Source organism: Drosophila suzukii, chromosome 2R (genome assembly GCF_043229965.1).
Source record: "Drosophila suzukii chromosome 2R, CBGP_Dsuzu_IsoJpt1.0, whole genome shotgun sequence".
In the NCBI taxonomy this organism is placed as follows: domain Eukaryota; kingdom Metazoa; phylum Arthropoda; class Insecta; order Diptera; family Drosophilidae; genus Drosophila; species Drosophila suzukii.
Window position 1 is genome coordinate 5,317,908 of NC_092081.1, and position 16,656 is coordinate 5,334,563.

General features: G+C 38.2%; 1 protein-coding gene across 1 annotated transcript in view; it reads right to left on the reverse strand.

The window, feature by feature from the left end:
• Positions 1 to 510: 510 nt before the first annotated feature.
• 5-HT1A (5-hydroxytryptamine (serotonin) receptor 1A) overlaps positions 511 to 16,656 on the reverse strand; it is a 65,271-nt gene continuing 49,125 nt past the window's right edge. Inside the window, exons 8-11 of the mRNA XM_017085684.4 lie at positions 11,289 to 11,519; positions 4,212 to 5,054; positions 3,237 to 3,358; positions 511 to 1,899 (exon numbers count right to left, since the gene is read on the reverse strand). Coding sequence (XP_016941173.4) covers positions 3,260 to 3,358; positions 4,212 to 5,054; positions 11,289 to 11,519 — 1,173 coding nt within the window. The 3' untranslated portion in view covers positions 511 to 1,899; positions 3,237 to 3,259. The remainder of the gene's footprint in view (positions 1,900 to 3,236; positions 3,359 to 4,211; positions 5,055 to 11,288; positions 11,520 to 16,656) is intronic.

The window sequence follows — 16,656 nt, forward strand, 5'->3', positions numbered from 1 at the left end:
TGGTTGATTTAAGAATAAATATGTTTGGCGCCCATCTATCGATACGTAACGATAAAATGTTGACAGAAGGCTATCGATTGTAAAGCTTAGCATAAAATTTAAGCTGGCAACGCCGCAGTATAACCCGCGTCTTTTAAATTTGGAGTAAATGTAGTAATTTTGAATAAGTTAATTACAATATTTCCTTAAGAAAACAAATTTTTAATTGTTTAGAAAATCAATAAAAACTCACTCAAATGCACTCCAAGCTTTGTTTATTTTATCAATTTGTCTTAACTTGTTTAAAACTATAAAGGTCTTTGATCAAATCACTTGTAAGAGATTTTAGTCGAAAGTTTAGTAAAAAATCTGGCCCCAACCTGGCCTCACACCCTTTTTCTAAAAGATTGGTAACCAAAAATAATTACATTCTCCAAATTTTAAAAAAAACAAATTATATAAAATTTATTTTATTTTTGTATTACCCGATTCCAACCACAAATAATAGAGTTAGAAATAAAACTCGGCCCCTTCTTTCTTGCATGAAAGTTGAATTTTTATTTAAATTGCAGCCAATGAATTTTATAGTAATCTCGTTAGTTTAACTTATGCTTTGTTTGCGAAAATCCCCAAAATTCGACCCACATACCCGGCAATAATTCTTATAAAAATGCGCGCCAATTTGTATGAACCGAAAAGAATAAATTAAGTTGCAACAAATAAGAGCAATCGCCTTTGGCGAATTTTAGATAGAAAATTGTGTGGGTGTCTATTCGAATTATTGCCAAGTATGGCGTCAATGAGATATGCTTTATTACTATTGGTATTTTGTATTTAAAGATAGACAGATCTGCAAACACTTAGTCACTAGGTAATGATGTCGGCTTAAAGTTTTCGTAGAGTTTTGATTTTGGTTTTCGAATAGTTCGCTTGGTAGTTTAATGAAGGTAAAACATCGTGATATTCGCCGATACGCCTCGCTTAATCCTAACTATTATGCATCATTATGCAATGTATTTTCTTACGTGTTTGTTTGGTTTAGCTAATTACGTTTTACCCATTTTTCCCGAAAGTAGTTTGCTCTTCAAATATTACACGTCATTCGAACTGTTTGCTTATAAGATACGTAATATGCCAGCTTATTCAAAGAAATCCTCGACACATAATTACCGATCTAACACATACGTAATAATACAACAGTTTTATAAGTAATTTACCTAGGTGTGGCTTTAACAATACGTTTAAATTTAATTTAAACTGGCTTCCACCGGTTCGATAAGTTGTAGATCCTATATCAATATTACAGATTAGTACGATGCTCAACAAATGTACGTAAGTCTAAAATGCGTACTCGATCGCTGATCAATGCGCTTATTAAATGTCTCTAGCTGGGCTATACATAATCGAGTACTCGCTTCAGTTATAACGATTCCAATGCCTTGGTTCCCAATTCCCGATCCTAAGTCAACGCCCCTTCCTCGAAGCAGAGTGGAGAGATGGAGTCTAACACCTAACAAGTTATGAGTTATACAATTCACGTTAAGTTGGAAAACACATAAAAATTGGTAGTAGATTGCTCTATATGTCAGTTATGCGGTAGTGGCTTAGGTCTAGTTATTTTGATTAGATACTTGTGTGTTTCCTTGGTGGCATCTCTTCACAAATCAACTTCTTGCTTCTAAAAACAGTCTCCACTTGGCTCTATAAATTTAGCTAAGTCTAACAGAATATATTTGCATAGGTGTTAACATCAATTCAATCCGCTATTTACACACTTAATGACTAATGGTTATGCGACTGCTCCGTGATCCCTCGTCCTTTATCCTTTTATCGTCCTTTGGTATACAAGATGCGTAAATCCTCGCTGGTTATAGCCGAAGAGGTTAGATCAACATCCGCTTGTCGGTTTAGCAGAAGCGTCTGCAAAAGTAGTGCAATTCATTAGTAAAGTGTGAATCGCTGCAAGGGCTAAAAACTTTCTGCATTCACGGAAAAGTTCATCGAAATGGCGGGGCGGCAAACTAAGCAGCATTTCTGCAAATTAATGTTACTTAATTTAACTTTCATGTTGCCTTTGGAAATGAAAATGAATGAATGGCAAAGATTTAACTGCTGCCACACGCAGATGGCTTTTCCTTCAGCAATGCAAATGGTAACTATTCAAAACTTGTGCGCTTTTCTTTGTAGATAAAATCCCATTTCCCGATTGGGACTTGGCTTAGGGTTTTCTGTGGGGTGGGGTTTTGGCTGTTGGGTTCTGGGTAATGTGGCATAAATCTAATGCATTGACCAACATCGTTGCGTGCAGATGACAGGTCCGATAAAGGCCTCAAAAAAGTTTCGCTGTTGGCCCAAAGTTCTTCTCCCATTTGAGGCCCAAACAATGGTTTCAATTCCTGTCAGGAATCGCAGAACCACCACGAAACTCCTCCAGAAGCTGCAGCCGTGACCCCTCCACTCAACTCGAGCAATATCAATTTTGGGTCAGGTTTCGAGGATTGGAAATTGAAACTTGCCAGCGAGAGACAATAACATAAAAATGCAATTGCGTGAGCGTTGAGTCGACTCAAAAGGTTTCCAATGGCCGCCGGCCAAATTGACTAACACAATAACCATATCTGGTGTCCACTGAGAAAAATTGTTCCTGTTGTATTACAATACAAATTTAATTTTTAAGTTTTGGGATCACATATTTCAATGGTCGGGTGGAAAAATGGATTAACTGTTGAATTTCGAAAATTCGAAGTATCATCATCACAATAAGAATGCACAATGCTCCAGAGATTACAAATTTCTTGGAAAACTTTTGCTTATTCATAAAACCTCTATGAGAGTTTATTTCTTGGAAAAAATAATACAAATAAATCAACATAGGGGTCTTCACAGAATTTTCCTCCCTTTTTGCCCTTAACAAAAAAAAAAGTTCGTAGAGAAAACTTTAAGGTAATTTTGAAAATTCGGTGTATCATCATTGCATCACAATAAGATTGCACAATATAACTCCAGAGATTATACATTTCTTGGAAACCTTTTCCTTATTCGTAGTGTTTATGAGAGTTTATATCTTGGAAAAAATAATACAAATAAATAAACAAAGATGTCTTCACAACATTTTCTTTTCTATTTGGCCTTAACAAAAAAATAGGTTTGTAGGGAAAAGTCTGAGGGAATTCAATAATTTAGGATACAACGTATGTGATGTGCTTTTCTTTGAGTGTACCCTTATTGCTGGGTATTGGTTTCATCAAGAACCTCACCTTCGCCTCTTCGCATGCACTATCTAGAGCTTCCCGCTGCGGTAGTGGACTGGTCGGTGGCCGCCGAAGAGGATGCGCTTGAAGGCCTGACGGAACTCCGGGCTGAAGATGGTGTAGATGACCTGCAAGAGAGAACATTTATTCAACAATGAAAGGGAAAGTGGGAAGCAGTTGTACGAAAAGAAGACCTATAAGGGCAGAAAAATGAAAGGAAGTCTTACGCAAAGAAGTGTCATTAAACTGAATGGAGGAAATTGGAGTAGTTCTTATAAATTACTTTTCATAATATGGAACTTATTAACTCATTCAGAAGAATGTCAAGTTCTATATCATATGACTTTTAATGTTTACATTAATGTGAAAAAACGGATTGTGATATTTAAATGATTTCATTTTAAAAAATATTCTTAATCAACCTTTTTTGATAATGCTCATCTAAGCTTAATTTGGATAGTTTAAGAATCTATAATTCCAGTTCTAAATTAGGTAGAGTTTGTTGTACGTTAATATTTGGTTAGCTTACTGTTTAATATCTAATGCATTTAATTTAATTTGCATGTTCAATATCTTTCAATTTGAGAAGTTCTTATGTATTACTTTTCATAATATGGAACTCAGTAACTCATTCAGAAGAATTTCGATGACTATGGCCTATGTGTTTTAATGTTTACATTAATAAGAAAGAGCTGATTGTGAAATTTAAATCATTTCGTTGAAAATATTCTTTTGATAATGTTCATCTAAGTTTAATTTGGATAGTTTAAGAATCTATAATCCTAGTTTCAAATTATGTATAGTGTGTAGTACGTAAGTATTTGGTTAGCTTACTGTTTAATATCTAATGCATTTAATTTAATTTGCATGTTCAATACCTTTCCTTAAACCTTTTGAAATTTCCATAAATATGTATGCCAAGTTCTCCCAACCTCCTGCTGAATTTTTCTCAGCCACTTGGGCATTTAGTATTCCACTTACCGGATTGAGGGTGGAGTTGAAGTAGCCCAGCCAGAGGAAGAGCGAGGCCACGCTGTCGCTGATCTGGCAGGCGGCGCAGAGGGGCATGGTCAGGGCCATGACGAAGAAGGGCAGCCAGCAGACGACGAAGGCGCCGGTGATGATGGCCAGCGTCTTGGCCGCCTTGCGCTCCCTCTTGGCCTCCAGCGTCTCCTTCCGCTTGTTCACCTTCTGCATGGGATTGGCGATGCTCGAGAGCTGCGACTGCTGCTGCAAAGGGGGCGGCTGCTGCCGGGGGCGTGGCTCGGGGGTGGAGGGGGAGTCGGTGGCGGTGCCGCACAGCGGATGCGACTGGTTGCAGCTCGTCAGCATGCTGGTTTTGGCCGTCATCGGTCCGGCGGCGGCGGCGATTCCCTGGGATGTCGGTGTTTGTGGCGATAGCGCCGATATCGACGTAATTGTGGTGGCATTCGACGTAGTGGCCCCACCCCCTCCTCCGCCGGATTTCGTTGATTTCTGCAGCTGCTGCACTTGTTCGAGCTGCTGCTGCAACTGCGGATCCTCCAGGACCTCCACCCCGTTGGCCTTGCACTGGTCCTCGACCACGGCCGCTGGCGTTGCTGATGTTGCGGTTGCGGGCTGTGGGCCATCCTGCTGCTCCTGGTCGCCGTGCTCCTCTGGGTCCCCGTGCTCCTCCTGCTGCTCCTCCCGTTCTGGTCTGGACATCTGCCCATCCTCCCCCTGGCCCGATGTGGCCGCCCCGTTGACGGCGGACGAGGACTTGGCGGTGGACTTGCCCTGCTGCTTGGCCAGGGCAACCAGGTGGGACACGGTGGCTATCTGGCTGCCAGAGGTGCTGGGCGCCTGTAATGGAAGGGGGGTCACTGGAGTTAGTTTGAGTGTTAGCTAATTAAATTTAAAATTTAGTTGGGTACTTCATTAATAAGGATGGTACTAAACACATCCCAAGTATTTTTTTTTAGATTTAAGATTATTTGTAATATAAATTGTATAAATATTTATTATTACAAAAGCTAGAGAATAAATTTTAATTTACTATTACAAGATGATTTATTTAAGATCAAAGTATATAACTTTTGTCTATCTAGTAATTAAAATTATCAATTATGTGAAAATATATTTTTGCTAATTAAAATATTAATAAATAATTTAAGGTTTCTTTTATAAATATGATATAATAAAAGCAACCAAAGTCAAATTCATATATTTTATTATGTTAAATAAAATTGTTCAATGATGTTATTACTTACTACTTTTCGAAGTAAATACCCAAACCATCTGTGTTTTTATTAAAACCTAATATTTTTGCCAATTTGGAGATCCCAATTTAGATATAGTTATATACACGCAATACATAAAGTTCAACGATTTTCGACCGCGCATTGAAGTTTCATGCGCTAAATTAGCATTTTAAATCAGTGCCCGCATTGCATTCATAAATTTATTTACTGCTCATCAAATTTCATGGCGCTGGGGCCATAAATTTCGGTAAATGAATAAAATCAGAGGGTAAATATTTACTTTCGTTAAGCTCGTTGCCCATTTTGGGCCGAGGGGCCCCTCCCCTTTTTTATCAGACCCCAGCCACTCGAAAGGGCTGCTAGGCAATTTGCCGGATGTAACGTACATATTTGAGGAGCCGGTCCTGCTAACGGCTTGTCTAGCACTAAAATTCCCATAATCACCTGTAATTTGAGGCCGGCCGTAGGTGTGCGTCGGGCGGAAGTAGCCGCAAAGTGCTAAAATGAACTTTACGTGTGATAAATTGTGTCTACTTCGCAGCTGGCACCCTTGCTGACGATAACGATAATATTTAGGGATGTGAGGACATTGAATATCGCGATAGTTTCGATAACTATGTATCTTTATGAATGGTTTGTATCCAGAACGAACAGGTTTTGCGAGTCTCAACGGATGGGTATTTCAAAAAATCTTATGTATATGTTTACCCCATTTTTATACCCGTTACTCGTAGAGTAAAAGGGTATACTAGATTCGTCGGAAAGTATGTAACAGGCAGAAGGAAGCGTTTCCGACCCCACAAAGTATATATATTCTTGATCAGGATCACTAGCCGAGTCGATCTAGCCATGTCCGTTTGTCCGTCTGTCCGTCTGTCCGGATGAACGCTGAGATCTCGGAAACTATGGGAGCTAGGCTATTGAGATTTGGCGTGCAGATTCCTGAGCTTCTTACGCAGCGCAAGTTTGTTTCAGCACAGTGCCACGCCCACTCTAACGCCCACAAACCGCCCAAAACTGTGGCTCCTACAGTTTTGATGCTAGAATAAAAATTTTAACTGAAATGTATTGTTCTCATCAATACCTATCGATTGACCCAAAAAAAAGTTTGCCACGCCCACTTTAACGCCCACAAACCGCGAAAATCTGTGACGCCCACAATTTTCATGCTAGATAAAAAATTTAAACTGAAATGTATTGGTGTCGTCGATACCTATCGATTGATCCAAAAAAAATTTGCCACGCCCACTCTAACGCCCATAACGCTTAAATCTGTATACCGCCGGTAGGTGGCGCATTTTAATCTCGCTTTGCTGCTTGCATATCTCCATTTAGCTGAGTAACGGGTATCTGATAGTCGAGGTACTCGACTATAGCGTTCTTCCTTGTTATTATTATTAGGTACGAAAATGGTCAAAGTTTTGGTACGGAATTATATAAAATATTTTTTTAAAAATTTAATAAAGGAAATATTTTCTTTTATTTTTTGTCCATCTCGATTGCTTTCGAAAATAAGCCAGGTTCAATTAATGTCCTGACCAAATACATTTTATGACAGCCATCAATTATGAAACATATTGTGGTGAGTATGTAGTTTGTGTGCTGGGGAAGACATTCAAATTCCGGAAAGTATGAACTGCTGTCCCGGGAACAATGGAAGTATTGGACAAAATGCTGGACATAAGCTTAGTTCTCATCAAATTCAATGGCCATTGGCCAATTGTGTGTAAACACAAAGCAACAATATGGAATCCTTGGCACATATGTGTGGATATTAGGGTGGTGTTCCTTATACTAAAATTAACACACCGAGTTCTTGCAGGTACTCGATTTTTCGAAAAACCAACAACCAGTAAAATAAGCTGTGGCAATTTTTCTTCTATAAAATAAAAAGGTGATAACAAATTTCCATATTAGAACATTGAACAAAATATTTCAAATTAACTTATATTAAAATGTAAAGCTGTTATTGCAAGTTTGTTTTCAATATTTGATTACAACTTACAAATTAATTAATTTATATTACTATTTTTAATTATATTCCAAATATGTTTCCTAAAGTATTTTGTATGATCAGTGTTTTCAAAAACTAGGTTTACACTAAATGAACTTAATTTCTTTCAATAAAATAAAGCTAATTTGCTTATAACATTTGATTAGAAAGGGAATCAAGTAACAGAAAGTTTAGAGCTCGTTGCACGTGAGTATAGGTCCACCCTAATTTGCAACTGTGTGGTGACATTGTCATGGGCATTGTAATTGTGTGTTCGATCTGCTCCTTCCTGCAGCATTTTTAATATGGTGCAGGCAGCAAAGGAAAAATCAAATCAAAGCCCGAACAAATCAAAGCGAAGCCAAGTCAAATCAGCAACAAAGCTTCCAATTGCCAAAGCAAAGAGCGTAGTTTAATTTACAGATACCGAACAATGGTGAACAATGGGAAACATGGGCGAAATGAGGGGGAGGGGAAGCACATTGGAGCACAGAGGACTTTGCAATTTTGCACCTGCAGCGAAGGACACCCATTGAAGAGGAAAAAAGTTTAATTTTCACCATTCACTCGACCAGCTTCCGTAATTATGCAGCTGGAAACGTAAGTATTCACAGATATTTTATTTTCACTTCTGCTTGTTTTTTCTTATTTTTTGCAGACTTTGCTGTGCATTCTTTTTGGTCATATTTAAGGCACACACAACTATAATAAATTTATATATTTGCTTTGGGCCATGCGTGCAAAAGTGTGTTTGTTTATTTATTTGACCGTCCACTTATTTGCCCAAGAGGAAGTAGACCGAACGAGAGGTGTGTGGAAGCCATTCCCAAGTAAATATTTAATCTCAGGTCCAGGATGGAGCGAGTGCAGAAGAAAAGAGGAGTTATGTTGGCCAAGCGAATGGAAACGAAAGCTGTTAGCCATAAGCCATCAACATATTTTCCTCAATTACTCAAGCGTATTGAGTGCCTTGTTAGGCGGCCCAGAATCAGAATGGGAATCGCAATCGAAATCCACGGGTCAAGGAGTCAAAGGCCCCCAAAGGCCAACCTCCATTTCCCTCGCTCCAATTGACTATTGGCTCCTGTTGCTATTTTGTTCTCATACCCTTCATTGGGCACTAGCACTTCAGCCAGAGGTTTGCAAACAAGTTAAGAGTAAATAAAATTTATTTACTTATGACCTTTAATTAAAATTGGAAGAAAGGTTTACAAGCACTTTGTTTTTTGTTGATAAAATTTTATTTGAAACTTATGATTATTTAAAAAAACGTGTAATTGTAAAACAAAAAACAAAAATTCATATTAGCAAAATATGTATCTAATGCCACATTTAAAATTGAGTCGGTTTACTTGAAGTATTTTCAAGACTTGAGTTAGAAAATGGCATTGAAGAAATATACAAATTTTAAGGGTGACGAACAAATTACAATACACAAAGAAATGTTATGGTTAAAATTAACCAATTCAGAAAGTTAAGATTTGGTTAATATTTATTAGTAAAATTACCATAAAGTGGTAGGTTGTGTATATTTTCTGGTTGAGAGAGAGCCTTTTTCGTTGGTCAAATTAATAATTCGATGGTTTGGGACCATTTAACTGTTATATTGGTCTATTTAACCTGTAAGTTTCTTGGGAGAACGGTTTTAAAAAGACTAGTAAGGACGGTATACAGGAAAATACTTTGGATCCCGAAGTCCACTGGATTCAGTGAATTTTTTACTGCATACTTTTAGACACCTTTTTGAGGGATCTTAGAACTACCTTCCCAGAAAGAGTATTTCTAATTTCGACCTCTGCAGATGTTTATTCCCATCTTATTTTCATTTGAATCTGGCTTTCTCGCTTTCTGCTCTTTTGTCTCTGTCCCGCTTTTTGCATGCCAAGGAGTAGGAGGGGCGTATCCTTGTCACAGCTTATATTTGACTTTGCTATTACTTAACCGGCACGAACCTGGCGATTTCATCCCGGCCCCTGACCCCGCCCCCTGACCTTTGGCCAGTCGCCTTGACTTCGCCACCTCGTTTCGACCAGTGCAAAGGTATTGGCCCGGCTTGTAGCAATGCAAACAAAACGTTCAGGCAATTTATTTCGGCTCTGCTCTTTTATGGCTTGCTTTCTCCCCTTCGCTTTAATGCGTGTTATTATTGAATGTGTGGCCCCGCTTGGATTATTTTTCAGCCATAAAAGCGCTGGCCGAAAATTGAAGTACATAAAATGCGGCTAAATACAAATTTGGGTTCGGGCCATCTGCCTCTTTCTTGGGGATTTCCCCCGTATAAACCGAAAGCTTTGCCTGCATTTTATCGCTGACATTTTGGTCGAGTGGCGGATAATTTGCCTGGATTGCTTGGGCTTATACTTCGGAGTGGGCGTGGGTTTCCTATCCCAGCACTCAGGGCAACAGCTCCATTTGCAATTATCAAATTGCCATAAATTGTCTAATTGGAAAAGCATTTGGAAATTTATTCGAAACGTTTAAAAATGCTTAGGAAATAATTAAACTTTATGACTCTTTAATTTGGATTACGCTATAAAAGCTAAATTTTAATACAACATTATTTTTAATATACAACACTCATAACGAAAACCCAACTAAAATGAAAAGGGTAATGATGTTTTGTCCTGTGTAGAACATGTAAGAGCCAACTTTTTGAAATCGTTATTTTATTATAGAAAACCTTAGACACTTTTTATTTTTTTCTCGCAAAAGGTTAACTCAAAAATGTAAAAGGGAAGCACCAAACCTGGGACTAGAAATATATATAATTCATCCGCTCCCAACAAATATGTCTCAGGGAGACAAGGAAGAGGATAATCGCACCTCGCATCCCTCGGATCATTATCAGGAAATGTTTCCCAAGGAATTCTCAAGTGCATATTGCTGCGACGACAGCTGGGCTAATGAGACATTAGCCGACTGAAAAAAGGCTGGGGACGGCTGCCCAAGATGGAAAAGCCCCGTGAAAAGGTAGCCAAGAGGAAAAATCATTTCCAGCCCCCAAAGGTAAAAGACGGCTGGGCAAAGGGCACACTGTATTTGGAGTCGCATAATAAAGCGGGAAATGAGCTGAGTTCTGGTGGGTTTATTTTTGGTCAGCCTATGTCCCGGGCTATCTGTGTGCCTTTTATTAAAGTGTGCGTGTGCATTCGGGGCCCAGGAAGCAAGGCCCAGATCGTTGGGCACATGTCAGGCGTTATGAAATTTGGCTTTAAACCCAAGTATGCGCATTGTTTTCTCTGGCTCACTTGGAAAAAATGTAGAGCTGCAAAAAAATATTTCTGTAAATTAAAACCGGAATTTTTGCTTAAATTGCAGCAACGAAAAATGCTCACTATTTATTTTTGCAATGCAGAGACATCTATAAAAATGTTTAAGTAATTCAGAAAGTACACTGACTTTAAAACGCAGTAAGTTCAACGATTTAAAATGTTTTGATGATATATATAATGTATGATTTTCATCTGATATGGTTTTTGTTAGTTTAAAATATTAATTTTAGCATTTATTGTTAATGTATGTACCTCTTTTAAACCTTGATTTTTAAAAAAAAAGATTAACAGGTGTTTAAATGAACATAAATAACTTCGTAATTAATATGATATGTAGCTTGATTGTCAAGTTAAATTGTATCTGTATATATTCAAAGTTTTCAATATACACGTATTTATTTTTACTGTTCATATACAGGTGTTTTTGTGTTTACAGATATTGAAATATATTTTGTTTTTGAAACCAAACCATTGCTATAGAAGGTTTTCTAAGACGGAAGCGTAATGTACTTACTAAAGTACAGTAAAGACTTTCTAATTTTACTTTCGAGTGTTTGTACTGTGCACTTACCTCGACGCCGGCCCGACTTTTGCTGTCCACATTCGAGCTGCTGAACTCGGTGTCCTCGACGGTGTTGACCGTGTTCGTCGAGTTGCCATCGACGAGGCCCAGGGCCCTGCCCCCGGATCCGGGTCCCGAGACGCCCCCGGCACTTCCGCCCTTGGTCTTGGCCGTGGAGAATCGGCCGAGCCGTAGACGCAGTCGATTAAGCTTCGTATCTGCTGCCCCACCTCCGTCCGGCTGAAAGAAAAGAGATAGATTGGGTGGTGAGTGGAGGTCCTCTGGTTGCGTCTGCATTGATTTTTCGCCTTTGACCCGTGTGCATGACTTCAAATTAAATTCATACTTCTTCGCACAGCATTAAAATGAATAACAAAAGAGTGGCGTCAAATTTACATTTTCGGCTTTTTGTGCCTCACGCTTCAATAAACCGCAATTTGTACGCATATCCAAAAAAGTTCCTGGCCGAGCCGAAAGATCCTATCCGATTCCCTTTTTTTTTGGCTTTTGCTCTCCTGTTACCATATGCATATGTAAGTGGGTTGCGTCCCGTAAATAAATTGTGTGTATTTGTTACAGTCGCCCAAGAACATCTCCCAAAGTGCCCACTTCGCAGCTCAAAATAAATTTCACGTTTGACTGCTCCCAGCGCTTGACCTCTTTGATTTTTTCCCAGCCGCGTATCCTTTTTTTTCGTTGGTAGTGTATTCAGTTCGCAGGGACAAAGAACTTCGACTTAGAGATGGTTCAGTTCTTAAGAAAAATTCGATTAGCTTCTTTTTTTGGTTTCGTTTTAATTGGGGGAATCTTTAAAAATAAGCAATCTATAAATATTTTATATTATACAATAATCGATAAAATAATTCGATGTTATTATTATTGTTTGTAGCTACCTATATTTGATTTATTTATTTTTTATCAAAAGGTTTAAAAGAAAATCGTATTTATTAATTTTGAAAAGTAGAAAGACCTGAAATATCTTTTTTAAAATTGATTAATTTCAGTTACAATACTTCAATACAATTTAGTAAGCAAGATATAAAGGCAAGCCTTGAAATAAATAACAAATTGAATCTAGTATTAAAACACATAGTGACAAAAGTAATTATAATTTTTATAGAATATTTTAAATTTCACTTTTGAAAAAAGTTTAGAAAACCCATAATATTTAAAAAAACAGCAGCCTGCATCATACTGTAAGAGCCAATCACTATTCAAAGTTCAATGTATCGCAGTGTACCCATATTTCGACCTTCTTATTTTCTAAATACACCCCTTTGTGTGCGTATTTTCGTCGCCTCCAATCCCACCAAATTAAAGTAATTGAGTAGTCCAACCCTTTGCCATCGGCCCGTCATCTTTGTCGCCTTCGGTTCGGTCTGTTGACCCTTCGGCCAGTCGATATTGCTTTAAATAAATAAAATTATGCTGATTTTGCCATCGTGTGCGGAACTTTCAGAGACGGGGAAAAGGTTCCGAGTCGCTGGCGATCCAGGATTGGTGTGAATATTTGCACAAATAGTATTAAATGGGCTTACAGCATGGCCCCATGCGAGTGACCTTCATTTTGTGGGGCAAAAACTATGGGAAAGTCGAGCAGCAAAGTGCTCGTCAAGTGTCTTGTGGGTTGCAAAAATGAGGGGAAAGGTCTGCGGGTTGAACGGTCAGATAGCTTATTAAATATTGAAGAGTTTAAGCTTAATTAGGCACAAGCAGAAAAGGCGGTAAGATGAGATATCCCAGTGGGAGGTTGAAGTCTGTCCGAAATTAATAAATAACAGGCTTCATTTTCGGTTAAAGCTTGGGCTGGTATTGAATTTCCATTGAAGCCTTGAAGGAGCCTCTCATTGAATCTTCACCTAGATAAATTCGAAGCGCAGAGAAAAGCCATCATTGTCATGCCAAGGAAAACAATGGCGGGGGAAGATTCCTTCGGGGAAAACTAAAGTATATACGCACTCGTGTGTTACTTAAATACCAAAGCAAACATGGCCAACACACACACACATACTTGCACGTGATAAGAGCGATAAGCGCTCTCTTTTCAACAGTTCAGCAATAACGATAAGGATGCGGATACAACCTCGGCTCAATGTGAATTTTATGCAGATGTGCTGTCAGCCGACTGTTTTTCTGCCTCTGTGTATTTAAGCGTTTGCATAAACGATACACTCGTTTCTAGTCCTTAGCCATTTCTGGCACTTTAGCTAATTTATGTAAATTGTTTTCTTATTTAATTGTTTTTCTTGCCGAGACACATGTTCGGCTTCCGAAAAAGAAACGCTTACGTGTGTGCGTGTATTCAATAATGTGTTTTCATGCGATTTATGTTGGTCCTGAGTGTGACAAGAATGCTCTGGTATTAACTACACTGGGCAACAAAATTTATGGCTTCAGGAGGCCAAGGGTCCCGCTGCGAAGGCAGCTAGGCGAAAATTAAAATAAATCCGCAATAAATAACAGCAAAATCAAATGCAAACTGAGCCTACACAGATATATAACAAGGACTGCATTTTTTGTAAAATTAATTAAAATGGATGTTTAGATTTATTTTTAAATAGAGCTGGGTAAAGTAACGATGGAATATTTGTACTTTAATTGCCAGGAATTAAGGTTTTATAAATCCATTACTGTTTTATCTAGGTATTTCAGATTGCTTATTAAGAGAATGGATTTTTATAAGAACAGCTTAAAATTCCTATGAAATGTGTACAAATATGATATTCCTTGGATTTGTCAGCATATTATTTTTAGTAAAAAAACACTATCTAAATACTTTGGTATCTATCAATTTAAATTTCCTTAAGATTTATTTATATTTTCTATTTATATGTATATTCTGGTATTTTGTAGTTTCATATTTTATACACTATACAATTTTATTAAAGTTCTGCATGCTTCATTTATCCTATATTTTGCCCAGTTTTGCTGTTGGGTTTGTTGAGTATTTTCCCCACTCTTGGACCCAGACACAAACACGTCTTCGTGTGTCGCAGATGGCGAGTTGGCCAAATATGCTTTTCACTCATGCGACGTCTAGTCCTTGACTGTTTTGTCACATGTTTGGCTATGAAAATAGTGTCAATATCTGGAGCAATCAATTCGAGATGTTGTTGCAAATGCGATTGTGATGATGGTGTGTGTGGCCAGCCCTTGGGCATTTGGACGTTTGCAACTCGGCCTGCGATGCTGGATTATTAATAACATTTGCCGACCGCTCGCCCGGACATAATGCCAATAGCTGAATTACAGATAATACCTGCTTCCCTTAATTGCCATTTGTCCGCCGCCCCACTGCCTTCCATCAGTTAATTGCAAAATCAATGTGTGTGTGTGACCGGCATAAAAATTACATTTCAATTAAAAATACAAACATCGAGTTATGTTCGGGGGAAATTAGTTTCAGCCAATGATAGTTACATTTGTGAATTCGATTAGGCCGCTTTGTGCCGTCGAATTATTTAGCAATTTGCCAATAAACATACCGAATGCAAATGCAATTAGCTCGAAATTTATGTCGGCCAAAGCCTTTTTAGCGGGCTAAAATCGAATGTATACCCTCGTCACAGGGCAGGAAAGCAATTTTCGATTTGAAAGCATTTAGTTAAAAAAAGAAGGCATAAAACCAATGAATAACAAGTCGCAGGTCAAATGCCCTTTTCTGGGGATGGAAAGAGCCTCGAATGTCGGGAAATCTTTTCAATTCGATCGCATGGTCAACAGAACTGGTGTAAGGGATATATCAGATGTGTGTGCAGGGTAAATATATTCTAAAATCAACAAGCAAGGACAGGGAACCCGACTAGTGAGTGGCACTAAATGGATGTGGGTGTGGGTGGTGGGTGTGGATCTCTGGGTGTGTGTGCTGTGGGTGTGCGGGTAAGTGTGTTGACATGCAACTAAAGCACGCATGTGAGGCTGGATTGGGCCGGACATCGGCGGAGGACATGGGAGCAGGACATCGGGGCAGGACTCGGGACGGGACAGGACATGTGTACGAATGGCAAATAGTGGACAACTTGCCTTGTTTGCGCATTGAATTTGTGATTCCAATGACTTTTTGCCTTAGTCAGTGTGATATGCACACACGTGGCCTTATACAGATGCGGTCAAAACAATAGAAAGGTATCAGTTAACAATTACAAACAAAAACAATTAAAGACTTAAATTTATTTGAAAATTTTATCACCATTTTGATAGTTAACAGGCAAACAAAAATAGGAAATAAAGGTGGATTTAATGACGTATGTAAATAGCTCGAATAAGACATTTAGGCCCGATTTCTCTATGTCATGCTAACTTTTGCTCTTGAGTTAAATTGCTTTTTCGGAAAAAATAAGAATCTCAATGTCATGTTACTATTTATAATGGTGGACTTAATGACATATGTATATAACTCCAATAAGATATTTAGGTCAGATTTCTCAATGTCATGTTAATATTTGTTGAGTTGAATTCTTTTTTGAACAAATTCTTTTTCTTAATATTATGTAAGTTTTTATGAGAGCTTGATCCTTAAAGAAAAGTATTCAAAAAATAAAATGTCTCATACAACAAAATAACATTGTTAATATAAATGTATTTATGTAAATACCTACACAGAGAAAATTCTGACGTTCTCATCTGAGTTGAAAATGTTCTCAAAAATAGAACGACATTTTTAAATTGAAAATGTTTTTATTTTGCTCGAATCAAGTTAATTATGCGGTATTTATGTACATTGTTATAAGAAAGAATGTCAATTCAAGTACAATGTTCTTGGATGTTTCTCTCTCTGTTCGTTTAAAAAGAATCGCAATGCCCCTTTCCAAAACACCACTATTCTTCTGCCCAAAACTGTACACGAATGCCCATGTGTTGGTAAGTGGTTGCAAACATTTTTACGTCAAATGGTCATTTTCAATTTGGTAAGCACCGAGCTTAAGCTAAGTAGCATCTTGCCGGCAGGTCAGGTCAAGATTGAAGAAAAATAAATAAAAAGCCTGAGCGAAAAAGTCGGTTAGAGGGCAAAACTAAAGAACAATCTCTAGATACTCTACTGCGTGTTAAAAGTTAAGAAAAGTCAAGCGAAAGATTCTTTTGCAGCGAAAATTAGTTTTTAATTTCGTTGATAAACAACTTGGAACTTGTTGAAAATTCTTTCTTCGGAGCGAAAACAAATTACAATTTGGCCAGACTTGCCCCGAACACATCCTGTGCGTATTAGTTTGACCAGCTGACGCATTAGGGCAGAAACTTCTGGCCAAAGGACTCATACACACACTCACGCAAGTCAGGACAAGCTGCCACTTATCGCTCAACTTTCGGCCAAGAAGGCTTTAATGTACACGTGGCGAATGCTTAACTTAAGCTATGCTGGCCTTCTTAGCTTTTTCTT